This window comes from Epinephelus lanceolatus, chromosome 13 (genome assembly GCF_041903045.1).
Source record: "Epinephelus lanceolatus isolate andai-2023 chromosome 13, ASM4190304v1, whole genome shotgun sequence".
Taxonomy (NCBI): domain Eukaryota; kingdom Metazoa; phylum Chordata; class Actinopteri; order Perciformes; family Serranidae; genus Epinephelus; species Epinephelus lanceolatus.
Genome location: NC_135746.1, coordinates 33,268,527 through 33,294,518, shown reverse-complemented (window position 1 = coordinate 33,294,518; position 25,992 = coordinate 33,268,527). Strand labels below are relative to the sequence as shown.

General features: G+C 39.3%; 2 protein-coding genes across 9 annotated transcripts in view; both read left to right on the top strand.

The window, feature by feature from the left end:
* Positions 1 to 2,334: 2,334 nt before the first annotated feature.
* On the top strand, positions 2,335 to 12,478 carry LOC117270763 (heterogeneous nuclear ribonucleoprotein Q). 5 transcript variants are annotated; one of them, XM_078174057.1, is made up of 11 exons: positions 2,335 to 2,494; positions 3,426 to 3,585; positions 5,171 to 5,289; positions 5,434 to 5,655; positions 6,007 to 6,183; positions 6,477 to 6,612; positions 6,731 to 6,936; positions 7,107 to 7,256; positions 7,383 to 7,504; positions 7,608 to 7,989; positions 9,710 to 12,478. In XM_078174057.1, exons 1-11 carry the CDS (start codon positions 2,492 to 2,494, stop codon positions 9,746 to 9,748), a joined length of 1,716 nt encoding a protein of 571 aa, XP_078030183.1. In that variant the 5' UTR covers positions 2,335 to 2,491; the 3' UTR covers positions 9,749 to 12,478. The 5 variants fall into 5 exon arrangements, with proteins under 5 accessions (XP_078030183.1, XP_078030181.1, XP_078030180.1 ...); XM_078174055.1 differs by having other exon boundaries at positions 9,707 to 12,478; XM_078174054.1 differs by having other exon boundaries at positions 7,608 to 8,146.
* Positions 12,479 to 13,819: 1,341 nt separating this feature from the next.
* Positions 13,820 to 25,992, top strand: part of LOC117270918 (sorting nexin-14-like) — a 29,576-nt gene continuing 17,403 nt past the window's right edge. For 2 of the 4 annotated variants that reach the window (XM_033648927.2, XM_033648926.2), the window contains exons 1-16: positions 13,820 to 14,009; positions 14,207 to 14,359; positions 16,059 to 16,179; positions 16,329 to 16,438; positions 18,701 to 18,779; positions 19,050 to 19,093; positions 19,180 to 19,267; positions 20,562 to 20,646; positions 21,391 to 21,547; positions 21,702 to 21,777; positions 22,159 to 22,203; positions 22,309 to 22,389; positions 23,203 to 23,317; positions 24,023 to 24,178; positions 25,371 to 25,495; positions 25,648 to 25,706. In XM_033648927.2, coding sequence (XP_033504818.1) covers positions 14,220 to 14,359; positions 16,059 to 16,179; positions 16,329 to 16,438; positions 18,701 to 18,779; positions 19,050 to 19,093; positions 19,180 to 19,267; positions 20,562 to 20,646; positions 21,391 to 21,547; positions 21,702 to 21,777; positions 22,159 to 22,203; positions 22,309 to 22,389; positions 23,203 to 23,317; positions 24,023 to 24,178; positions 25,371 to 25,495; positions 25,648 to 25,706 — 1,481 coding nt within the window. In that variant the 5' untranslated portion in view covers positions 13,820 to 14,009; positions 14,207 to 14,219. The remainder of the gene's footprint in view (positions 14,010 to 14,206; positions 14,360 to 16,058; positions 16,180 to 16,328; positions 16,439 to 18,700; positions 18,780 to 19,049; positions 19,094 to 19,179; positions 19,268 to 20,561; positions 20,647 to 21,390; positions 21,548 to 21,701; positions 21,778 to 22,158; positions 22,204 to 22,308; positions 22,390 to 23,202; positions 23,318 to 24,022; positions 24,179 to 25,370; positions 25,496 to 25,647; positions 25,707 to 25,992) is intronic. The other 2 variants (XM_033648928.2, XM_033648929.1) reach the window with 2 other exon arrangements.

The window sequence follows — 25,992 nt, the reverse complement described above, 5'->3', positions numbered from 1 at the left end:
TAGACAAACACTCGGGACAAGGACAATAAAGCTGGACAAAATTGAGGTAATCTAAAACATTTACCATTTTGTATGTAATATTGGAATTATATGTGAAAAATTGTATATTTACCAAATTATTCAAAATGACACAATTAAAAGTTACAGTAATGCCTTTAAGGCCAACAAAATTCAAAACACACCAAATCATAAATTGAGCACTATTTATTTTATTTAAGATGTCATACATTGTCAGGTTTCTGAATTGTATATAAAATATTACGATATTGTTGCTAATAGAAAGAATATAAAAGACTGCACATACATAACATACTGTGTTCAGTGTGACAGACTGAAAACTTTTGACCTTTCAGAATTATTATTTTTCATTCAGTCTGAACCATCTGTCTCTTTCTAGATTTCAGAGCACAGATGCAAGAAGGTGGTGACAGCTTCCTGTGTCTGTGTGCTTGTGTTTGTGTGTGAGGAGCGTCCCAAAGTCAACAGCGCAGAAGAAGCAGACTGTAACAGCATCACAGTATCCTCTGGTCAGGGTGGATTGGGGTGGTAGTTAGGGTGGATGGGTGGTGGCCAGGGGGTCTCGGACTCACTTGGGCTGAGAGTGGTTTAATGTTGTGCTGCGGTGCTGGGACTTCCTGGAATGACTGGTTGGTTTATGCCCACTCTCAGCTGCTCCAGGAGTGCCAAACACTCAGCGGAGTCGCGCCTATGAAACAGAAACACAACTGATATTTTTGTACTCATATATACAACCTTTACATTGTTGGTAGCTATATTGTTGAATTTGGAGTATTTACTGAGCCCACTGAAAGAAAGGCGACCCTTCACTCTCCATCTGGTCCTTTAGTCATCCATCCTTCTCGTAGGCTATATCTGTAGTTAACATCTCTGTCGTCAAGGAAACCCTGGATACTGAGTCTCAGTCTTCCACCTTGTTGCCTCCAGTGTGGGTGGGGGTCTGTTACAGCCATCATTACCTCTTTAAAAGAGACTTGGAGGCTTTTCTTAATGTTAGTAATTACTACCTTCCCTCAGTCTGTTACAGCCACCTACACCTAACTAAAAACACATGGCAGTGCAACAGAGTGAGAAGAAAACAACAACAACCTGGTATTATTATACTGGTCAGTGAGATAAAGACATTCAGAGACTTGTGTCAGTGTTGTCATTAAGTATTGACATATAGCCTCCTATACTTTTTAGAGCAAAATACATAACAGTAGGCCTACAGCATGCATCATATGTTACCTTGCCTCTGGTACATGTGTCAAGAATTATTCAAAAGGAAATTAAATATAAAAAAAGCCCTGGTGCAGGATGAGTGCTGTGTTAGCCTCACCAGATGTGAAGCCTGCCTGGGACACAAAGGTTTTCCAATCAGGGTTGTTAGTCTTTGATCGGAGTTGCTGTCATCAGACCTTAGGTACTCAAAAGGACTTGGCCAGTATCTTCTCTATGTGGAGGAGCTGAGGCCTGAAGTCGAGGGTGCTGGCTCTTCATCACTGCGCTCACAAGGTTTTAACAAGAAGTTTTTCACATTATAACAATATATTTTCACGTTATAACAATATAGTTTCACATTATAACAATATAGTTTCATGTCAAAATGTGATAACTTATATTGTAAAAACATGAAAAGTTACTTTTTATTTTAAGCATAAATTACCGTGAAACGTTTCACGTTCTTACAATATTAATTATCACGTTATAACAGAATTTTTTTTCAAGTTTCTACAATGTAAATGATCACGTTTTAACATGAAACTATATTGTTATAATGTGAAAATGTATTGTTATAACATGAAAAACTTCTTGTTAGAACAATAAACTTTTCACATTATAACGTAATGCTGATCCATTATTTTTTTTTCCTGATGTGGCAGCAATACGTTTCCATAGTTTTCTAGTTCAATTTAATATTTTTGAGTATTTTTTACTGTTTTTTTCTGCATTGGATCGCCTACTGTTACTTTTAATACTTTAAGTACATGTTCCTGCTAATGCTTTCTTTTACTGGTAATATTTACTTTTACTTCTCAAAGAGTATTTTCATAGTGTGGTATTAGAAGTCTAATTGTCATAGTAGGATGTGAATACCCCACCACTGGATAAAAAGTAGGCTGGCATGAAAAACAAACACTAAAGTGGAGTATGCTTGCTAAACCATGGTGGTTGTGTGATAAATGAGTATTTGTGTTATCGTGAGAGAGTCTAGGTAAATTAATGTTAGTGATACAAACTGTAGAATATAAACAGTCACTGCGTCACTGTCTGTTGACCGGATGTATGAAAACTGAGCAGCCCGTGAGAAGCAGTCTAAGAAACCCCTTACATGCAGGCAAGAAGCAGAGATCGCGACGTTACGTCGTAGCCATTTTGTTTCACCGGGAGTAAAGAAACCAACCTGAAAAGCACCGGCGTGAATATTTTCCTTTATTTGGAGCACCTTCAACACGGCGGATCAGCATCGTGCACCCAAGTTTAGATTCGCATGGTGAGTACACACCGAGCTGATCGTTACAGAACGGAAACACGCTGTGTTTTGTTTGTGAGTTACCGGCCAGTGTTAGCCACGGAGCAGCTCGTTTATATGGCTAGCCGGCATTTTGAAAAATGGGCCCGCTTTGATTCACCGCGGGTTAAACGGATGTGGTATGCATGGTTAATGTGCACCAAATGTGGGGGATTAAGTCAACACCAGAAAAGATACAGTCGTGTGGTTTATTTGCTAACATTACTCTTATATAGTTTGCACGTCCACGCGTGTGGCGAAGACTGGGGCCTGTGATCCTCATCAGCCAGCGATGCTAGCTAACATCAGCTAACAGGCGTGGTGGATGTTTGGAAACTAGCTTGATTCAAGCGGAGATGTTTTTATGTTAGTATTTTTGTTTCATTGCAGTTAAGTGAGAACGGTAGTTGCCTTTTTTTCAAATGAGTGTCTGGCGTTAAAGTCAAAGCCATACACTCATTTGAAAAAATGGTGTTTCAGTTTCAGACTTGAGTATAACGTTAGTGATCACACACATTTTTACCACCGTTGCAGCTCTGTTAACATTACAGCTTGCAATTACTGTTAACCATAGGCATAAATTATTATATACATGTGTATGTTTTTGCTCCATCGTTTGACTTTGCCCTCCTTATGTCGTAGATTACCTTTGTTGCTTGCGTGATTTTCCTTATATACATAATTAATGAGCAATGTGAGAGTGAGGCTGTAACGTTATTTAAGATTTTTAGTGCCAACCACAGCTTTTCTATCCAACTGTTGTGCACACGACATCATGAAACACAGCAGCCACTCAGGCATTACAGTCTATCAACAGTGTCCTCTCTGGCGCCAAATCGCTCTCCTAATGTGTTGTTGCTCTTGTAACTTCAGCTGTGTGTTTGGTAACTCTGCAATAATCTCATCCGCACAGATGTCTGGAGACATGGCCACAGATCATGTAAATGGGAATGGTACAGAGGAACCCATGGACACTACAGCGGAGGTGACCCACTCAGAACACTTCCCAGCTTTACTGGAGGCTGGTTTACCTCAGAATGTGGCTGAGAAGCTAGATGAACTTTACGTTGCAGGTAAGCAGAGGCTCAATCTGTGTGGTGTGAGCTCTCCCATTGTTCTTGCCTTTACCTGCTTTGAGAAAAACATGTTCATACAAATGTAAGGCGTCACCATGCTGTGGATATACAGAACTTGTCAGAGATGTGCAATAACTGAGGATTATCTAGTGTAATTTAGCATGTCCAGAAATACTTTTGTATTGTGTGGGCAGTAGTGGCAAAAGTACTAAGATCTATCACCTAAGTAAAAGTGGCAATGCCACAGTGTGAAAACTCTCTGTAAGTTAAAATCCTACATTCAGAACTGGATTTAAGTAAAGTAAAGTGGTGTATTAATGTGTTCATCACTGAAATGTTGCAGGTGGTAACAGTGAGGCGCATTGTAATTACTTGATATACTTCTGGGTAGTTTAATCTAAAATAATAAACCATAAATTGTCAGTGTTTCGTCACATAACGTACAAGTACCTCAAAATTGTACTTGAATTACAGTACTACGATAAATGCACTTACTTAGATTACACCACTGTCTGTAAGGCCATTGTCATTAAATTCTACTTTAAAGGATATGGCTGGTGATGTTCCCTCTCTGTTTTGAAAGAGGGAGTAACACATTGTTCATTTTGGTGTTTTTGTGTAATTTATTGATGACAAAAAAATATCGACTAACCTTTAACCTTTCAGTATTGATTGCTTTTAACAATGGTGTCCTGGGAAATAAAAACACCATTTACTCATTGTCAGTAGCGCAATTGGCCAAAACCTGTAATCAAGGCGTTGTTTTAAGTTGGTGTACTAATCATTTTGAGCAGCCGGATGTTAGAGTGAGGAGGAGAGTTCCTCTAACTGCTGGTTTGGCTTGCATCTTTTCCTGTATAATAATAAGTTACCTCTGTGTAGATTAAATCATGAGAGGCCAATTTCCTTGCAGAAGTCAAAGTATTTACTATTTTGTCCGCACTTACTTATTTACCAATCAGTGAGTTGATTCAGATCTAACTGTTGTCATACTGTTAAATATAGAAACTGGATTGAATTGGTTTTAGCCAAAAAGCGTTCTACGAAATGTAAATTGAAGCCAGCTGGTACTGTGACATGCGTAGAAACAAAAGAGCAGCTGTCTGTCTGCAGCAGGTGTGACTCTTTGAGCACGAGCCACAAGGATGTTCTCCAGAGCACAGTGAAATTGAACGTACTGGTGGTAGAAACAGTAGCGGTTAATAGAAAGGAGGGTTTTGCTTAAGTGTCTTACTCTGTTGAATTTTTAAGTAACACTGTTGTTTGATTTTTACTAGTCGACTTATGCTGCATGTCTTGAGGAGATTTGATTGTATTGAAACTTGGCACTGTATGGGGCTGTAAAACATTAGCATATGTGATAATGAAACTTTGATGGAATCAGGTCATTGTGCTTTCAGATATTTTCTTCAATTCATCCTGGTACAGATCACTTATTATTAATAAGCCTAGATTGTGCAACTGTTTCACACCTGCATGAGTCACACGTCCTTTGTCTGCCAGTGCTAACCTGCCCTGATGATCAAGTGTTTTTCTTCTTTTTTTAACACCACATTTACTGTATTTTTTGTTTGCTCATTAGGTCTAGTAGCACATAGTGACCTAGATGAAAGGGCTATTGAAGCTTTGAAAGAATTCAATGAAGAGGGAGCCCTGCAAGTGCTGGTCCAGTTCAAAGAGAGTGATCTGTCACACGTGCAAGTAAGTTTAATCATCTGAAAGACAGCTGGGTCTTTGCAAGTGTTGTTTTAGGACACTCTACATTGCACACTGTAATGTCATTTTATTTGTGCATAAAATGGGGGTAAATATCCACGTTCCTAAAACAGTTCTTGTCTCTCCCAGAACAAAAGTGCCTTTCTCTGTGGGGTGATGAAGACTTACAGGCAGAGGGAGAAACAAGGGACTAAAGTTTCAGATTCCACTAAAGGACCAGATGAGGCTAAAATCAAAGAACTCCTGGACAGAACCAACTACACACTTGATGTCACAACAGGCCAGCGGAAGTATGGCGGGCCCCCACCTGAGTCTGTGTACTCCGGTGCCCAACCCAATGTTGGAACAGAGGTACACTTCGTCATGTTTTGTTGACAGTCAGCTAACGATTGAAGCTGAATTTTTGTTCTTTAGAGTTATAATAATTGTTTCAACAGCTTTTTACTTTAGCTCTAGTCTGTACAGACATTATGAAAGACAGGTTTGAGCTGGATTTTGCATTGTCTTAACACGTTAACAAAATAGCTTTAGATATATATGTATATACGGAAACAAAAATTCAAAGGAAAACATGTTAATTTATGTCTTTTGTAGATTTTTTTTTTTCTTTTCAGTTTTTCCTCCTTAATACACAGAGATGTAGTTGAGTCTGTAAACATAATGTGTGTATCTTTTAAATGTCAAATTCTTCTTATCTCTTAGATATTTGTAGGAAAGATTCCCCGTGACTTGTTTGAAGATGAGCTGGTTCCTCTCTTTGAGAAGGCTGGGCCTATCTGGGACCTCAGGCTAATGATGGACCCACTGAGTGGCCTGAACAGGGGCTATGCCTTTGTCACTTTCTGCACTAAAGAAGCAGCCCAGGAGGCAGTGAAGCTGGTAAGTTTGTCGGGAATGCTTTTTTCACTAGAAAAGTCTTCTTTGGAAAACTGAAGTTGGAACAAGAATCAAGTCAGGAAATGCTCCACTTAATAAACTAGAAGCCTGGATTAAATTGTCAACCAGAGGACAAAAGGGAATGAGCATGTGGATGAAAATTGTTCTTGTTTTTTATGTTAAGTATTAAGTTTGTCATGAAAGTGTTCCTTCTCTTAGCAAAAAGTTGGAAGCAGTTGAATTTGCTTGGTATCTTCCACCATCATCACATATATGGTTGATTGTTTTTTTAACAGTGCAATAATCATGAGATTCGCCCTGGCAAGCACATCGGGGTGTGTATATCTGTCGCCAACAACAGGCTATTCGTTGGCTCCATTCCCAAGAGTAAAACAAAGGAGCAGATTGTTGAAGAGTTTGGTAAAGTCACAGGTAAATAAAAAAAAAAAAACCCATGTGATTGTGCTCTGTAACGCACTGCTGCTTTAAAACGTCTTTGTAAACCTGATTACATAATCTCAGAAAACATCTCTTTTCTGTCTGTGTATAGAGGGCCTCAGTGATGTCATACTGTACCATCAACCTGATGACAAAAAGAAGAACCGAGGCTTCTGCTTCTTGGAGTACGAAGACCACAAAACGGCTGCTCAGGCTCGCCGGCGGCTAATGAGTGGCAAGGTGAAGGTTTGGGGCAATGTGGTGACAGTAGAGTGGGCAGACCCCATCGAAGATCCTGACCCAGAGGTCATGGCCAAGGTGAGCTTTAACAGTCGCCATGTAATGTGACAGAAAACAACTCAGTTTGAAAGAAGGAATGGTATTTGCAAAGTTGATGGCATAGAGCACTCATTCAGGAATGTAACAATGGCACATATTGTAAACATTCTGCAGGGTGAGATCTGACCTTCTCTCGTCCCATGTTGCAGGTAAAGGTTTTATTTGTGAGAAATCTTGCCAATGGTGTCACGGAGGAGATCCTGGAGAAGTCCTTTAGTGAGTTTGGAAAACTGGAGCGAGTTAAGAAGCTTAAAGACTACGCCTTCATTCACTTTGAAGAGAGGGACGGCGCAGTGAAGGTGTGACTTTGATTTTTAGTTTTTGTGTCCTTTAGTTTGTCAGCTTGAATCAAGAAAATAAATTGATTGTTGAGCCAAGGACATTTGCAGGAGTTAACAAAGGTGTCTAACTTGCTGCTTTCTCAGGCGTTGGAAGAAATGAATGGGAAGGAGCTGGAGGGAGAGCCCATTGAGATTGTTTTCGCGAAGCCACCAGATCAGAAGAGGAAGGAGCGCAAAGCACAGAGGCAAGCAGCCAAATCACAAATGTAAGAAATGTCTCAGCAGGTCTTTTGGATCCCATCCTCTGATATTTTGCTCAGCATTTTCTTGTCTTGATTCTTATTGCTTGCCTTCTTTCACCCTCATCAGGTACGATGATTATTACTACTACCCTCCCCCTCCCCACATGCCACCTCCTGTCAGAGGCCGAGGCAGAGGCGGCAACCGGGGTGGCTATGCTTACCCCCCTGACTACTACGGTTATGAGGACTACTATGACTACTATGGCTATGACTATCACAACTACCGTGGCGGCTACGAAGACCCCTACTACGGGTACGACGACTTCCAGGCCCCAAGCCGAGGACGGGGCGGCAGCAGGGGCTCCCGGGGAGGATCCTCTCCAGCCAGAGGACGGGGCGGCGCCGGGGCACCCAGAGGCAGGGCCAACTTCTCCCAGCGGGGGGGTCCCGGACCAGGCCGCGGTGGGCGGGGAGCAAGAGGAGGCGTGCAGCCGAGAGGGCGAGGAGGGGTACGTGGTGCTCGGGGTGGCCGCGGTGGAAATGTAGGAGGAAAGCGCAAAGCTGATGGGTACAACCAGCCAGATTCCAAGCGTCGCCAGACCAATAATCAGAACTGGGGCTCTCAACCCATTGCTCAGCAACCGCTCCAAGGTGGTGATCATTCTGGTAACTATTCCGGTTACAAATCCGACAACCAGGAATTTTATCAGGATTCTTTTGGGCAACAGTGGAAGTAAACCAGTAGGGCTTTGATAACAAAATACGTGTTTATTGTTTTTGTTTTTGTCTTTTTATTTAGAGACTTGATCTGATTGGCCCTCAATCCCATACGGTTGCCTGCATTTTTTTCCTCAAAATTGGTGACATCTGGCAAGATATCTTTCTGTACATATTTTAATAATCCGCTTGGACTCAAACAGTAGTCACACTCCCACCTGTTTCTGGCGAACTGGTTTTTCTTTTTTTTTTCTCCTTTTGTTTTTTTTTCCCTCTTTTTTTTAAGATGGTCGTTTAAAAGATTTTCCATAATAACGTTTGAAAAAATTTTTAGATGCAAATGTGCTCGAGCTGTCTATTTGGCTATAGCTTTATGTATGTTTTTAGAGATTCTGGTTTCCATGTTTTAAGTAGCTAACAGCAACAAAGCATATGTCTCCTAAACATGTATTTAAAACAAATGAAAATACAATTTGTATTGTCACAAAGTAATGCGTGTCTTGTTATTGAAAAGAAGAAAAAAAAGGACCGTCGTAGTCCTATTTTTTGGCTTTACATTTTGGCTTGTATTCTTTGCTGTTTGTCTGCTTTAATAAACATACACGCACACGTGTACAAAACCTCAAATTGTGTTGCAAATTCATGTTTCGGCAAATTCTCTCTTCAAATTGCCTTCAAATTTAAGGCTCCTTGTGGAAGAAAATGGACTAAAGGTTTGCCAATGTTGGCCACATGCTACAGTGTCACCTTGCATGCCATCAAATTCCAAATCACCTACTTCTATAGTCGGCATCTCTCAAGTGCTCTGTATGTGTAGTGACATACTTCATCCTTATTAGTTCCTCTCATGTCCAAAAACATAATGTATCACAAATTGGTGTCCTAAATTCACTGTCAGTGCAGCATCAATAGCAAGCCCCTCCCCCTACAAGTCTGCCATACAAGTCCCTTTTGTACCAGTCGGGGGAATAAAAGCACAATTTGATTTATTAATGTCAAAGTGAAGCTTTTCCTTGTCCCAGAAGGATCTACCTAGCTGTTGAAGGCCTGGATACTAATCTTGCATGTCTATCTGAAGGATTGATATTGTGCTATTGTGAGAGATAACTGCCATGCATGATTGCTTGTAGTGTTTTTGTTCAGTTTGCTTTTATAGATTTAATGGCTGCTCTTAACCCCTCCCTTCCTCCTCCTCTTCTCTCTGCCTGTTTTAGCGTGTCCACGTTTCACCTGCTGCACCTCAATTTAATTTACAATCCGAACCAGGCCGATTCTCTGCTTGTCGTCCTCTTTAAGGCATTGACATGTGCATGTTAAATCAGAGGGCGTGCGAGTCTGTGGGAGTGCTTTGTCTTCTAATGTATGCAAATTCATGTTTTACTTGTTACACAGTTCCTCCTCTAATGAATGAGTGTGTGAGCGCGAGGGACTCAAAAACAGTAGATGTGTGTAGATGTAATGTGATCCTGTTTTCCATTCTCTAATTGCTTCCTTTTGTTACCTGACTAGCAGGAAAAAGGGGTCGAGGCCGGTCCTGATGTGTCGCTATGAAGACTGACCAGTGTATGGCGTCACACACTGCAGGCTGCCAGTGGATGGGAATGGTAAGGTCAACTGACTCAGTGGTCCAATGGTATTCCAGCCTTTTTTTAAGGAGCAGATCTCCTAAAACTGCCATGTTCGAAGATAATCAGAAGAGCAAAACTTGAGCTTGCTTTTTTTGTTTTAAAAAAGAGGTGACTTTTAAGTTTATAAGCCCTGTGCCCCCAGCCCCAAATATGCCATTTGAGACTTACTGAGTAGGAGTTCAGAATGGACATCCTCCTGGAAAAGTCTTTGCACTTTTTTTGTTCAAGTTTGGAGTGGTTTGGTGGAATTTGATGCTTTTCTTTTTGTCTTTTTGAGCTCTTAAACTACATCTTTTACAATGGACTAGACCTGATGAGCTATGATTATCAGAGATAGTGTTGAGGTGTGATCAGCTGGTCTTGAAGGTCGGGCATTCCAGGAAAATGATTCTTTAAGAACGTTAGCCACCAAGGGTCCGTTAACTACCTCAGTTTCGAGGACTGGCCTGCTCTGTCCCATTTTGTACTTGAGGAAACTGAGGCAGGGTTCGACCCCCCCAAACTCCCACTCCACCTCAGAGATATGCACAGGCAACAACAGAGCACTTAATGGATTTTAGCTCTCAGTTGAGACTTGACGTAGGCAGCAGCTGCTGTAGACACGTTAGTTGGTCCTCCTGAAATGAGCCTGAACGAGCCTTGCTGTCTTGAGAAATGAACAGAGTGAATATGTAGTTTACAGACAGGAGTTGTTTTGTAACTTGTTACTTTTTCTTTGTAAAATCCTAAATGCCTGGAAACCAGAGTCATCCTTTGTCTTCCACGATGGGAAAACTGTCTTTTGTTTTCGTTTGTACCCGTCGATGTAAGGATGTTTGCAAAGTGATGTCTCAGGCTGTCTGTTCTGCACAAACATCTGTGACGTCAGAGGTCATTCACAGATGACCACTGACATCCAGTCGCGCTACTTTTTTTTTTTTTTTTTTTATTTAGTCTTTTAAGCAGGTCTGGAAGAATATGAATTTATTTCCAGGTCCTGAAAAGTTTAAGAAGAAATTAAGAAACTAGACATGGCATGGAAAAGTTTTCATCGCAAGAAGCATGATTATACGTTTCACATTGTATGTCCCTGTAGATTATCATGCCATATATGTGGTTGTGACAAACTTTCTATAAACTGGTGTTAATTCGTGTCTACACATTATACTGGAAATCAAAATGTTAAGAATTTAAAGGAGGAATCCATCCTAATGTTAAGCTTTTGGGGAAAATAACAGGCTTTTAGTGATGTACCTCGCACTTCAGGGCACGTGGCTTCACAGGGTGTGTAATAATGTACCTGCAGAGCGCAGCTACATGTTATTATCTACAGTACTTAAAATGATTTGATTGCTTGTGTAAATTGATCAGTGAGGGTTTTCTCTTGTGGTTTTAGCTAATAAAAATCAACTAAAATCCAGCTTTTCTGTAAACCGTCAATAGAAATTGGAGATGATTGTCAACAAATCCCACAAAAATATCAAAATCAATTGTGTAAATTAATCTCTGAATACTCTCTGACTGCTTGTCTGTAGCCGTCAGCTCCAAGCTCATTGGTTCCTGCTGAAGATGTCATTAAAACCATAAATATATAGTTATGTTTAAAACAAAAAGTATGTCACTGAAATAGCGCATTTGTGGGGACTATTTTCATCTGCAGATTAATCCACATTTGGTGCTCTAGTGAGTTTTGGGGCAGCAGGACAGTGCATGTGGGTCAAAATAAACCACAGTGTGTGTGTTCATGGTGATGAAGGAATATGTCACCCAGTGCAGCAGTGTGGTTTATTGATGTGTTTTGGACAATAGAGCTCTGTGGCACAGAGGATCAGGCTGTGATACACACAGTATTTGTCCGTGGACACATTCACTGTTGGTTTTGTGCACTTTATGGGATTTGTTGATAACACGAAACATCTAGAGTATTACCAGACTTCTCCGTTTAAATGATGCGAGATATTTACAATCACGTTTTGGTGTCGTAAAGTCACAGTGTATGGAGCACTTTATAGGGCTTACAGTTTACATCATTGTTAGGCAATCACACAGGGAATGTGCACAGAGATCTATGTCTTCACTCATATAATGTAATGCACCCACAAGATGTTTGAATTATGAAATGTGGCCATGGCTGTATAGCAATATTTATAGTCCCTGTCTTTTTATAACTCCAATGCTTTTCTGGGAGTGGTAAAGGGCATTCTGGGAATTGTAGTTACATAATGAAGTAGTGCAAATTTACTGTGTCATAAAGAAACTTTTTGAATGGATTATATGTTACAGACTTACATGATTTTTGATGGTGACAGTGTATTAGGTTGGATTTCTCCTTTAAGCTCTTTTTAAACATCATTAGTGTGTAGTAGTCTTTTTGCCTTTTTGTGACATTTGCCATGAAACGCAGTGTCTTTGAATCTCACTCATGTTTAGCGTTCTTCAGAAGGGATTGTGCAGCTTGTTCTTTCTCTTTTTACCAGGTTTGTGAAAAAGAGACAGATTTTTTTTCATGCTAGTATTGACTCTGTTGGATTCCCAAATATAAGAGTCAAGAATGATTTTTTTTTTTCATTTTGTTTGTTTTTGCTAACAAGTGTGTTTGCATTCTTGCAAATGAATTGTTTTATACTGTACAGTGAGGTGAGTTAAACCTATTTTTCTAATAAAGTTATTGACTTTAAACTGGGCTTGTGTGTTTCATTGTATTGCAACTGCCATTCTTTGTAAATATGTTTGATTTGGATCATGGATCAATCACGAATTTTAGATTTCTATTTAAATAACTAACAAAAATCTACGTTAACATTTTAGAGGTCCTGAAAATGTTTACTTGTGCAGGTCTATAATATTTTCTGCGTAACTGTAGTGCTGGTTTTAAGCTATCTATATGGCAATAAAATTGTTTCAATTACAGAAATTGGTTTTCCTTAAACCTACAGACAATCCTTCACAAATAAAAACAAAATAAGTGGGTTTGTTGTACTTTTATTAAATCATTTGAAAAATTAATCTCTATTGGCTGAGAAGTATAAATAAATGTTCCCCTACTCTGATGATTTTTACAGCCTCCAGTGGTGGAAACCATACTTGGATTAAGATCAGGAAAATTAAATTAAATCAAGAAATGTTTTGGAATGAAAGTGATCACTTGATTACTAATACATATTTGTTGACATTTCTCAATTGTGGGACCAATAAAGGTGTAAAGGCATTTTACCTCTTATCTCTAGTCCCAGTCGCTTCTGACTATGGATCGCCTTAACGGAAGTGGCGTTATTTGGATTTAGGGTTGCCATGTCCGCTTAGAAAATACACGGTGCGTTATATCTTATCAAGTAAGTCATGACTCTCCAATACCAATTATAAAACGGTACAAATACAATACTCAAAGAGGGGGAAAGATTAAATAGATTTTTTTTTAATATTTTATTTGCCACTGCACTGAAATAGATCTTAAACACACACATAGATTTGAAAATAGCTGTAAAACAGCTGGCTATTGAGTATTCACTTAAAAAAGGCAAATATTCTTTTTTAAATAACTTTGAACTGAATATTTTTTGATTATAAGTTGGACAAAATAAGCAATACATGATGTTAGACTTCACAGACCGATTCACAAGATGGAGAAAATAATTTGAAAACCTTTCAGTTGCAGCCCTGCACTAATAATGAATAAAGTCCACATTTTTTCCTGTATGACATTTAGAAATGTAAGCACATTTTCTTGTGCCTAACTTGTATAAACAAAGAGCAAATATGGCAATTCAACCTTCTGTTTAACTTGCTTGTAACTGCAGCAAAATAACGCAAATGTAGAATGAAATGAAAGTAAATCATTTTATTTTGTCTTTTTCAGATGAATGGGTAATTACGATATGCGTCATTTGATTAGTGTATCATTGTTGGCCATATAATCCCATTAAAAACTGTATTTGAAGACAAAAGTCGTAGTTCTGTCTTTAAAAAACATCTCAAGATTAATTTACGTGCATCTCTGGCGGATCTGGCAACCCAGGTCGGATTAGAAAACATTCCATCTGTCAGGGAAGTCAGTCGGGACTTTCAAAAAAAAAAAAAAAGGAAAACATGAAGTAGACACTTTGGAAACTTGAATTTGTGACTGGTCTGACCGACAGACATTTGTGACTGCTTGTGGATAAAATGTGTTGTGTTATATGAAGAGGTGCTCCGACAGTATTGTCGCCGTAAGTTTGTTCTAGTAAAACTAACGCCAACTGCTAGCTAGGTCAGCTAACTCGGACTAGCTGTCTTCGACGTAGTGTAAACTTAAGTTACATTTTAAATGGCTAACCTCATTTTTACCAGGTATAACTCATTAAAACAGGTAGAGACCGTCACTTATGGTGTCGACTTGCTATATGAAATATGTGCATGTCAACAGGTCCTTCGTAAGGATGGCGGGTATTTTATTAACATATTTGGAGAATGTGAAGCGGGGACTGAAGATTGACGTCCTGAGAGAAGCCGGACGTCAGTATCCAGTCTTCTGCTTCCTGCTGCTGTCTATGGTGGCTCTGACTTTGCTGCTCAACAGGTAAACTCCAAAGAAAAGAACTGAAGTAAAAAAAAGTGTGTTTACTGGGCTTATCTTTTCTGGGTTATCTCTGGACAGTGTGTTAGACGTGATGTGTGGTGCAGTCAGGAGTGTTGCAGGAGAGTGTCAGATTATCTCTGAACACTGTGAGTCATGTGATGTATGGAGGAGTCTGACCTGCTGCTCCTGTCTTATCAGGGCAGAGCTGTTATACATCTTTGTCTCTAACAAAGACACTGAGTAGGTTTAAACTGTGATTTTGCCAGTCCATAGTATGTCCCTCTGATATTCCCTGATCCAGTTTAAGTAGTACTAACCCAGGACTGACCTTCTGTTTCTGTTATGAGGTTTGAAGAATAGCTTTGTGCAAGCAACACCCTGCCTGTTTATTTCAGCTTGTTATAGGCATTATTGTGCCCTTACACTGGAACAGGAACCTATTCCTATTAAAACCTGCACACATACTGATACCAAGCTTCCACTTTCTTTTACCTATGACTGATGATTTCTTCTGTTCTTACTGACCTGTTGCTCAGAGGGATCTTTGTGTATTTCTGCCATTTCAGTTGTATGGTTGAACTGTTGTACAGCATTTTGTGTGCATGTATCAAACAAACCCTTCACACAAAGTAACATCTATTCGTAAATAGGGCTGCCACGATTAGTCGACTAATCGATGACTAATCGACTATTAAAATAATCGGTGACTATTTTAGTGGTCGACTAATCGGTTTGAGTCATTTTTCATAGGAAAGCACTATAAAAGTACCCCAAAATACTCTTACTGCAGCTTCTTACGTTCAGATATTGGCAGCTTTACACACTCTCCCGTGACAGTGAACTAAAACCCTTTGGCGTGAGTACGGAACAAGACATTAGATGACATAATTTGGGGTTTGGGTGAGACAGACCGACATTTTTCAACATTTTAACACATTTTTCGATGAAATGATTAGTCGACTAATCGAAGAAATAATCGACAGATTGGTCGACAATGAAAATAATCGTTAGTGGCAGCCCTATTCGTAAAGAGGACTTTGTACAACCTAAAAGCATCAAAGACCATTCAAACATATAAAGTAGTCCTCTCAGACATCTGACTGTACCCAATCAAGCTTTGTGCAGGAGATAACAAACTTTTCAACTGTAAAATATATGCATACATTATTAATTAACAGCGATGATAAAATTGAATTCCAGTATTCGATCCAGGTCTGTCTAGTTTTTAGAGGTGTTTACTGTTGATGTGTAAGGGAGAGTTACAAAGACATTTTCATTATTTATTGCACTGATTACTTAATGAATAATATGACTTTAGCTGCAGCACAGGTGCAGTGTACAAAACCATAAAATCTTATTTCTCATCCAATATCAATCATGTTATTGAAAGATTAACAAGTAATAGGTCTATCTGCAATTTTAAAAACTGATGTCTTCAAATGTCTTGTTTTGCCTGATTAAAAAGTCCAATATAATATGATAGAAAGAGGGCTGTCTGTGTTTTTAAAGGTATTGAAAAACATACCTTCACGGTTTCTAAGTACCTTGGTACACTGTAATACATATAATACCTACAAACACAGGGAGCTGCCCCAGAGTCAACACTGATTACTGTTACTTTTTATTATTTGAGCAGTTTTAGTAAGTATCTTTGGGTCATTTACATGTGTTTTAATCCTGTATAATAACCTGCCTCTAGGTATATCCACATCCTGATGGTCTTCTGGTCATTCCTGGCTGGTGTCGCTACTTTCTATTGCTCCCTCGGACCAGAGTCCCTCATACCAAATATCCTCTTTACCACAAAGCCAAGAAACAAAGTAAGTCAGAAGCCTGAGACATGTAGCTGAGAAGTATGTGAAGCCTGGTTGATATTTATTTAACTGTGAATCACTGCATGGAGCAGTGCGGTGTAGCATTCACACAGATGTTTTCTCCAGTTTTATGTATATATTGTGTGATATAACAGATTGAGGAAACAGATGATTCCTTTTTCCTCCGACAGCGGCAGGAGCAGGAGTTGTTTCCTCTGGGCCACAGCTGTGCTGTGTGTGGGAAGGTCAAGTGCAACCGTCACCGGTACGTTCACAGGATTTATCTTCAACAGATAAATGCTTAATGTAATTCCTAGTGAACAGACACACAACTAACAAGTGCATGTACATCTACTCCATCGTTTCTTTACAGTGGTGGATTGTAACTAAGCACATTTACTACTTTTTATGCTACTTAATATTTATACTCACACATATATTTCAGAAGCAAATATTTAAGTTTTTTTTTCTCATCTACATATACATTTTTGATGCCTTTTGTGGATAGAGTTAGTGGAGAGGTGACAGAAAATGAGGCAGAGAGATGCAACAAAGGTCCATTTTCGGATTCGAACCGGGGACATTGCAGCTCTTGGTCAGCCAACTCCTCTGTGGATCATTCTGTTTAAAACAGGAGGTTCTTGTCCACATTTTAGATTTTGTTCAACCTCATGCATATGCAATGTGAGACCAGAACATCATGACATTTGATAGGGGCACAGGCAGAACAACTACTCTGCTGCATAATGTACAACTGTATTTGATTAGTGGTGGTGTGATACAAAATTTCAGGGGCTCTAACCTAAACATAATCCGATATATGACACAAGTGATAAGCCAAGGTTGCAAGTTGTTGCTTTTTTGAGATGCCAAAATGGTGATGTGGAAAATTTCCCTAGGACCATTGAAATTTGTGTGAAAAGGGGTTTTATATGTTGGCATTTCATGTGTAAAGGTGCAAGTTCCTTCCATGACTCTATCTTTATTTTGAACAAGATATGAGGCTTCTTATGGCCACTTGACGAGCCATGCATATATTGAGCACAGAAAAAGAGAGACTGGGACCTCTCTGTTAGATCTGATAATAGGTGTCAGGTGTGATTGGTTAGGGTTGTTCTCCAGGAGCAGGGTTGGAGACAACTAAGATTATGTCGTTGAATATATTATCAGCCTCCGTCAGACAATGTTTGTTGGATGCCAGCTGTACATGTTCTGTCAACCATCCAAGCACCAGCTACCACTGGGAGGAGGTTACTGTAGAACCTGGATAGGAATAACAACAGAGATATTGAAGTGGCTTTTTAGCACTTCCATTTTGCAGTTAAGTGAGTGTATAATCAGTTGAGGAAAAGTCACCTTTTGCATCATTCTGTAACACTGTCCATGTGTCAATACTTAGGGGGACTGCCTGGGGCCCCAGAGCCACCTACTTAACACTTGTTTCCATTTTTAAGAGCCAATAATAAAAAAGCGACTTCTGCTTGTGCCTCTCAATCAGTTGAGTCTGTTTTACACCGTTTTGTCTGTACTGCTACCAAATTTCATGGCAGAATGAATTATATTTCTGAAGATACTGAACCATATAAATGGCGTATTGCCAAATATGTTTTTTGGGGAGTGAAATAACATTTCCAGTAGCAATGCAATTCTCAATATTCTGCCAAAATATTTTACAGAACTTAATTTTTGGTCTCAAATAGCATATTTATAGATAAGGTCTGAACAAAATCCAAACTGTAAACAAAAATCTCACAAATAACTCCTGTTTCTTGACTCATACATTTTTCCACATACATTACATATAACCTGTTTATTAGAACTAATGATTTATTATAGATTTAGCTTCCCAGCTGTACATAAAGTAGTTTAAATGAACTTAATATCAACCTCCTACGAACAGTAAACTGCTTCTTACAAAAAAATGCATCAATGATAATAATTCAATAATAAAATATTGTTTCCGCTGCATGATGAATACTTTTACTTTTGATACTTTAATTACATTTTCCTAACAATACCAAGAGGCATACATGTTTTTAAATTACTTATCAAGTGGGCGAGGCATGGGTGTTTTACTTATAATCTACTCCCAGTGCAGTCAACATCTTTTTCTTGGAAAATAAACACAATTTGAAGTCATTTTTAATTGGGATGATTATGTTCTTTTTTGAGGGCTCATTACACTAGTTTGCCACCAAGTGGATATTACTAAGCAGTACCGCTCCAGATGTTAACTTGTCTATCGATTCTTGATGATGGGATCCTGGTCAAGTCAGTTTATCTGTCATAAATAACGTCTCAATGAGTCATTCAGACACTCACTATTTCTTGTCTTACGACCCAACTCCAGCCTAACCTTAGCATACAACGACAAAAAGTCAGCCATGGACACGTCACATTAGTATTTGGATGATAGCTGGAGTGAATAATTACCCTGGTGTTCTCTGTATTTCTCAAGTGTGGTGAGCTGAGATGTGTTCAAGGAGCACATGCTGATGACATGCACAAAATGTTTGATTCTTTGCAGGCCGACGCTGCTCCTTGAAAACTATCAGCCATGGTTGGACCTGAAGGTTCATTCAAAAGTAGACGCTTCAATAGCAGAGGTACCTTAGTGGATGGATACATGTCAGCAGTTTTACCCTATAAAAGATTATTGATTAGTTGTTGATATTACACTGACAATATAATTGAGAAACTTATTTTGTACCTTTTAAATGTGTCATCTGTCTATCTTCTGACATGTACTTAGAAAATGACATTTTAATGTGTCATCTGTGTCTGTAAAATTGGAATTCAACTGTTAACATAGGTAGTTCGGCAGTTTTTTTTTTCATTTCTGACCTCTTCTAACTTTTGCTGTCCCCAACCTGCAGGTGTTCGAGTTAGTCCTGGAGAACTTTGTGTACCCCTGGTACAGGTAAGAAGAAAAAAGTGTGCCATCTTTCTTAATTGTTATAGAAAGACATGGAGAAGTTGTTATAAACTACCTCCTTTGGTTTTCAGGGACATCACAGATGATGAGGCATGTGTGGATGAAGTGAGGATGACCTTTCGCTTCTTCGCGTCAGTGCTCGTTCGCAGAGCTCAGAAGGTGAAGCTTAAACACTCCTCGGCCTGCCAAAAAAGTGCAGTTACAGGAAGAGAAACATTTTTAAGGCTGTAACTAAAAACGTTTTTCATCATTGATTGTCTATCGATTATTTTATTGATTATTGATTAATTGTTTTTTTGTAAAATGGTGAAAAATAATATCCAGCAGTCCAGCAGATGTATTCATATTGCTTAAATGGTTTGACCAACAGCCCCAAACCAAAGATACTTCAATTACAATCAATATATGACAGAAAAAGACCCTTGAATTTTCAAATTTAAGAAGCAGGAACTAGCAGTTATTTTAGTACACCAGCAAATCACCCAAGTGACTAATCATTGGAGCTCTACAAATTTCTTTCTTTTGTAAAAGTTCTTGCAACAGTCCTTGTTCTTCATGCTCTTCAGTGACTAATTTACATAGAAGAAGAACAGTCAGGTTGTTGCTAGTCTCGCCACCAGACAATCAGAGATCTCCGCCTTCTGATAGTCTGGGGACACTCCTTTCTAAAGTGTGTTTAACACACTGGAGAAAACGACCGGCAACAAAGCAACGCCCTTTGCATTTTTTCAAAGGACACTCCCTCCCGGAAATGTGCGCTCCCCCTTTCCTTGTCCGCAAGGAAACAAACACACAGAGAGCTTGAAAATGGATGCTGAGAGATTTAACTCCGTTTTATCAAACGTGTGCTCAGTCCACAAAATTGTGGAAATGAAGGACTTACAGCGACTTTGTTTAAAACTTTTAACACAGTCGGACTGTGTTTACGAGCACAAGAGTTCAGCGAGCCACCGAAGGACCGCCCTGCGGATTTACTATTGGTTCTGCAACGTAGGGAGTTTTTTTAAACTCTGAAATTGTATCTGCCCATCTAAACACAAAATCAGGGAGAAAGACATCAGTCTTTAGTTAAGCAAAGCGTCTAAAGACTGACTTGTGAGTCTAGGTTGTTGCATTACTAGAAGACAACTTAATGGCTAATCTTGTACCTTAACATGTTCCTGAAGTGTACTTTACTGTTCATTGATCCTTCAGACTGGAGGATATACTGCTTTTGTTCTGTTTGAGCATTTCAACTTGATGAAGTTGATATAACCAGCAGCAGTAAAGTCACTACAGATGAAGAAGCAGCAGGTAGCTCAAGCAGACAGTTAAAAGTTAGACATTCAAATGCCAGTTTTATGCAAAAAGGACATTTAGGCATGATCCAGCTGGAGCATGTTGTTGTGTTGTTTAATCCTATAAATGAACTCTGTTTACTCTATTTGACCAATTTTGCCCTGCTTTTCGACAGGTCGATGTTCCTGCTGTGTTTGCGGACAAAGTGATGAAAGCTGGAATGAAGCATATTGAAATTATTGCAAAAGCTCGACAAAAAGGTATACATCTGTACCAGTCAACATCATAATAGTATTAACTGAACATTCCTGTTTTTGCAGTTTGTTTTTTTTTTGTTTTTTTTTTGAAAAAGTGGCAAATTTGAAAATATTATTCACTCAATTATTGTAGGAGTACACGCACATCACTTAGTTTGGGTGCTGGACTATGAATGAAAAACGTCAGAACAAAGGGAAAGCCCACACACTCTCATTATGCTCCAGAAATCTTTACTAATTAGACAAAGTTTCAAGCGTGTCAGCTCTTCATCAGGTCATCTTCAAGATCATCATCTTAAGATGACCTGATGAAGAGTTCACTCAATTATTGACATCACTCATTCTTTCACTCATATTTAACTTCTAGAGACACTGCCAGTAGTCAGTTGTTGAAAATGAATTAAAGAGATGGTGAAAGTTTCACCTCCCAGAACTAGAACTGTACCATCAAAACTGCAGATAAAACCAAAAAGGAAATGTTACATGCCACCACAAACACCTATGGCGATGTAAATAAGGATTATGTTTGTGCTGTGGTCATGCTGTTTATTGTCTTTGTTTTATTTACACTAAGAAATAGTAGATTTAGACATATTTCTGCTATCATAAATCCAGTTCTCCCATTATGGTTATGGTGGAAATGCTAGTGTAAATTGTGTCAGGTAACCTTTATTTGCAAGTGTTGATAATTGTTTGGTTAAACGGTGAACTGAGTTTAGTGTGCTCCTGCACTGTGTTTTTCTGCAGTGAGCAATGTGGAAGGTTTACAACAGGCAGCTCTGGATGAATATGGCGCCGACCTTCACATTGCTCTGCGCAGCAGAAAAGACGAGCTGCTCTACCTGAGGAAGGTGACGGAGATGCTGTTTCCCTTCGTCATGCCGCCCAAAGCAACAGACTGCAGGTAGGAAAATGCAAACCAGCCTGCAGAGACTCACTCACTCACTGTGTTCAGGGAAGTTAGGTTTGCATCTAAAGGCTGGAGTCTCTGTTAATGACTGTATGATCAAACCAAATGATCATGTGTTAGAAGTTGTAACTGAGTTGTCTTTGTTCAGGTCTCTGGCCCTGTTGCTGCGGGAGGTGATGGCTGGATCTGTCATGTTACCAACTATGGATTTCATGGCTGACCCTGTAAGTAGAACAGGAATAATATTTTTTTGGGCAGTGTGATGAATGAGCAGGCCATACTGCACTGTTTCAATACTGCACCTCAAGTGTTATTTGGCCTTACTTTTGAAGAACAACCTTAACTTCATTTGACCACAACATCAGTGATGTTAGATTTAAAACTACCAAGAGTCTCAAAATATGTGAGAATATTCTTCATATTTCTTTATTTTGTGTAAATTTTAAGGTCCCACAGGGTGTAGTGATCAGATGACACAGCATTAGAATAATATAACAGATTAATTATGTGAAAAACAAGTTTTCCATCTTTATGTTTAAGGTTTTACATTTTAAAATGCAACTTAATCCTGACATTAAGATAACATACATTTCTTTGTTTTGCAGGATACTGTGAACCTCATGGTGCTGATATTTGTTGATGACACTCCAGTAAGTTAAAAAAAAAAAAAAAAGCATTTAAGCAATACTGATAATAGATTTAATCTGCTGTTCACAGTTTACGCATCTTCATTTGTATCTCCTCTGCATCTCCAGCCTGAACCAGCCACAGAGCCTCCGTCTGCTTTGGTTCCATTTTTACAGAAGTATGCAGACGTCAGCAACAAAAAGCCATCTGTGAGTACAACACTAGGAAAGAGACCTTATTTGCTGTACGCCGAAAGATTTCTATTAGATTGAAAAAAAAAAAAAAACATTAAAGGTGAAATATATCTTCCCTTATACTGCAGATTCTGACCATTTTGTCCCCCTTGCCACCGCTTAAAGGGACAGTTCACCCCAAAAAACTCAACAGCAGTGTCTCTTTCCAGACCATGACCAGATTACTCAAAACAATTCACACACCTTGTTGTGAGCAGTTTCATGTAGGAACTATTTTCTTTCTACCAAACTACACCCCCCAACCACAGAAGGAAGCGTGCATCTACCGTTAGCTCAGCTAGCAACACGAAGCTAACTAATGTTACAGTTCAGCTGAGGAAGACACCAATAATGTTTACATCTTGAGCTGTCACGAGCATGAGTAGATGCATGCTTCCTTCTGTGTGCTGATACGGTTGGTGGGTGTAGTTCAGTAGAGAGAAAATAGTTCCTACATGAAACTGCTCACAACAAGGTCTGTGGATTATGTTGAGTAACCAGGTCATGATTTCTGGAAAGAGACATTGCTTTGAACACCACAAGCTTAGTGCCATCTAGTTTTATTATATTCTAGAGAAGGCAGACATCCTTACAATCTAGACTGATAAATAGCACTACAGGTAGGAGGGAAATGATGTATGTTTGACTTTGGGGTGAACTGTACCTTTAACATACAGTCTGTCTGTGTATCATCTTTCATTAATCTTTCCCTCTATTTTAACTGAGTATTTTTGAAACATTTCCTCTGACGAAGTAGCTATAACTAAACCTCTCCCTCTGGACACACAGGTACTGAAGTTGGACCTGAAGGAGATCAGGGACCAGCAGGATCTCCTCTTTCGTTTCATGAACTTCCTGAAGCAGGAAGGAGCCGTGCATGTGCTGCAGTTCTGCCTTACTGTGGGTAAGAACAAACCTCGCTGTACACTTAATCCTCTAATAAAGCTCAATGGCCTAGCTAGCCTTTAAATTTCAATTAGCCATGCAAGCCTGTAACAATCTCAGTAAGCTAGTTAGATGACCTCTCAAGATCAACACATTTGCAAAATATACAATTTCCTTTCATTCATCCATTCATTTTCTGACCGACTTATGGGTCCAACCTGTGCTCCACATGCACACGCATCACGTCTGGTTTTGCAGAGAGAGACTCAGCAAGCTTCAGGAAGAATTCCTCTGTATTTATTGTAAACATGTCTTTGCAATTAAACTCCTCTTTCCAGGATAATTGAAATGCTCGTATTCACTTCAGCTCATAAACTTTGTATTTACCTGCCGCCATTTTCTTGCGCGTGCCTGATTAGGATAGTGCATGTGCAGCTCTCAACAGAGACAAAAAGAAAGTGAGATGTCTCACTCCATAGCTACACCCATCAGCTCCAGAAAAACAGTCTGTTTAATTCGTTTTTACCACCTGCCTGATTGAACAAGAGAGTTGCTATATTTACCAGCCCAGCGTGGTGTTTTACTTGCGAGGGAGTCCTTATTTTTGAGCCCTGCTGATGCAATGGAGCTTAAACCCAATTGTGGAAGCTCTGTCCAGAAGCAAGTATTTGACCCTGTAACATAAATATGTCAGTCAGACAAACCTGTCATTGTTTTGCTCCAGAGGAGTTCAACGATAAGATCCTGAGTCCAGACCTGAGTGACTCTGAGCTGCAGCGTCTCCATGGTGAGGTGCAGCACATCTACGAGACCTACTGCCTGGACGAAAGCATCGACAAGATCAGCTTTGACCAGTTCATCGTGGATGAGATACGGAACAGTAAGAGGCTACTTATATACCTAACTGTCCGTGCAGCTGTCACTACTTCATAACTCCAATATTTTTGTTATTAATATTTCACTTGAAAAGGTGCACTCCACCAATTTAACACACCAAGGTCAGTATAACAGTTTTAAAATCATTGTGTTTACATGGACATGAATAATCTGTTTATGATCGGGGTTTTGGAGTATCCATATGTGTGTTTGATTATGTAAAAACCTTATCCTGATTTCAGAAACCTAGTTCAGCCCTGTCCCATTTATGAGAATCCCGAATGGGGAATGGGGAAAGGGAATTATAAGTGTAGTGCAGCTGCTATCAGGAGTAATATTAGCTCAGTATGTAGTGTGTGTTGAGAGACAGAGAGCAGGCAGCTTTTGGTGATAGGAGGAGAGAAGAAATAAGTAGCTAAGTCGTCAAGTGTTAGTAACAGTAGTAAATACACAGTGAAGTGTTTGATATTTCCTGTCCTCCTGTTTAGGTAAACATCACAGTGCCTGTACAAACAGACTGCAGTAATCAGTAAAGGGGTTGCTGGTATTTTTCATGTATATGGGGAATATGAATTACCCAATTTCTCTGTGCTCATGTAAACACCATATCCAGAATATGAAACTAACCGGGATAAGCCTCGTACACGGATGATTTATGTCCATGTAAACACACTCAGTGTCTTGTGACTATATGAAGTCTGAAAAATAACTTTGATTATGTTATCTCAACTTGGCCTTTGATACTACAGATTTATAAATGAAACCCCGTGTTACCAACTAGGGGTATGGAGTTTGAAAGGTGTAGGCATTTATGAGGAGACACTTGAGTTCCATTTTGGGAATTGTAGTGGTTTTGGAGACTGGTCCATATTAGGGTCTAAAAGTCAGGCAGTCTTGGCTTCTGCTGCTTCGACCATTGTTTCTGTCTTTCGCAAGTCTCCCTTGTGGAATTGTGTTTATTTTTCCCCACTGTTTAGTGTGTTAGTGCAGTAAGTGCAAAGGATGAATTTAAATTGAAAATTTGTAAACTAACTTTGCTCTGTACATGTGAAACACTACCTTTCTGCCTGTTTAGAATGTAGTACTATCTGTGTATGAACTTTTGTAATGTTTTCCTGTTTGCCTCCATTGTAAATATTCTAACTTTGTAAACAGAAAGGTGATAGCAGTTTAACCACACGCTGTCTCCCTCTCAGTTGCCAAAGGTCCGTACACTGGTGTGGTGAAGCTGCAGACAATGCCCTGCCTGTTTGAGGCGTACGAACATGTGTTGTCTCTGCTGGAGAGAGTCTTCACCCCGATGTTCTGTCACAGCGATGAAGTAAGACCTCAAACACTCAGTTACCCACAAATCTGCTGGTCACTGATGAAGGTTTTCAAAATATACAGTATTTGTCTGTTTCAGTGCTGCTTATTAACAAAGTACATTTACACAAATACTGAACAGTATGTGTGTCTTCTCTTTGTGTCCAGTACTTCAGATACCTGCTGAGGGGAGCAGAGTCTCCAGCAAGAAACTCAAGAATTAATAGGTTTGTGGTTTGCGTATAAATTAGACCTTTAATTTGCTTTTCATTATCGCTCTCTGTGTCAGTAATACCAAATAAAAAGTTAAAAATGTGAGAAGGTGCTGATGAACACCCTACCTGAAAATGATAAGCTGAAGCTGAAGCTTGGTCTTGTGTGTACCAACCAGTGCTCCAGCTTACTCCTTAGTTTTCACTGTTTGTGCTGTAAGATTTAGAATTTCTTGGAAAAAGAAATTCACAATCCACCAAAAACATTCTTAATGGTAGTACTGTGAAAGGTGTTTTTAAA

Bases quoted from the DNA above. Each gene is read 5' to 3' on its own strand.
- LOC117270763 (XM_033648608.2), top strand. The intron at 5,290-5,433 runs GTAAGTTTAATC...TGTCTCTCCCAG, and splicing joins GTGATCTGTCACACGTGCAA to AACAAAAGTGCCTTTCTCTG. The intron at 7,257-7,382 runs GTGTGACTTTGA...CTGCTTTCTCAG, and splicing joins AGAGGGACGGCGCAGTGAAG to GCGTTGGAAGAAATGAATGG.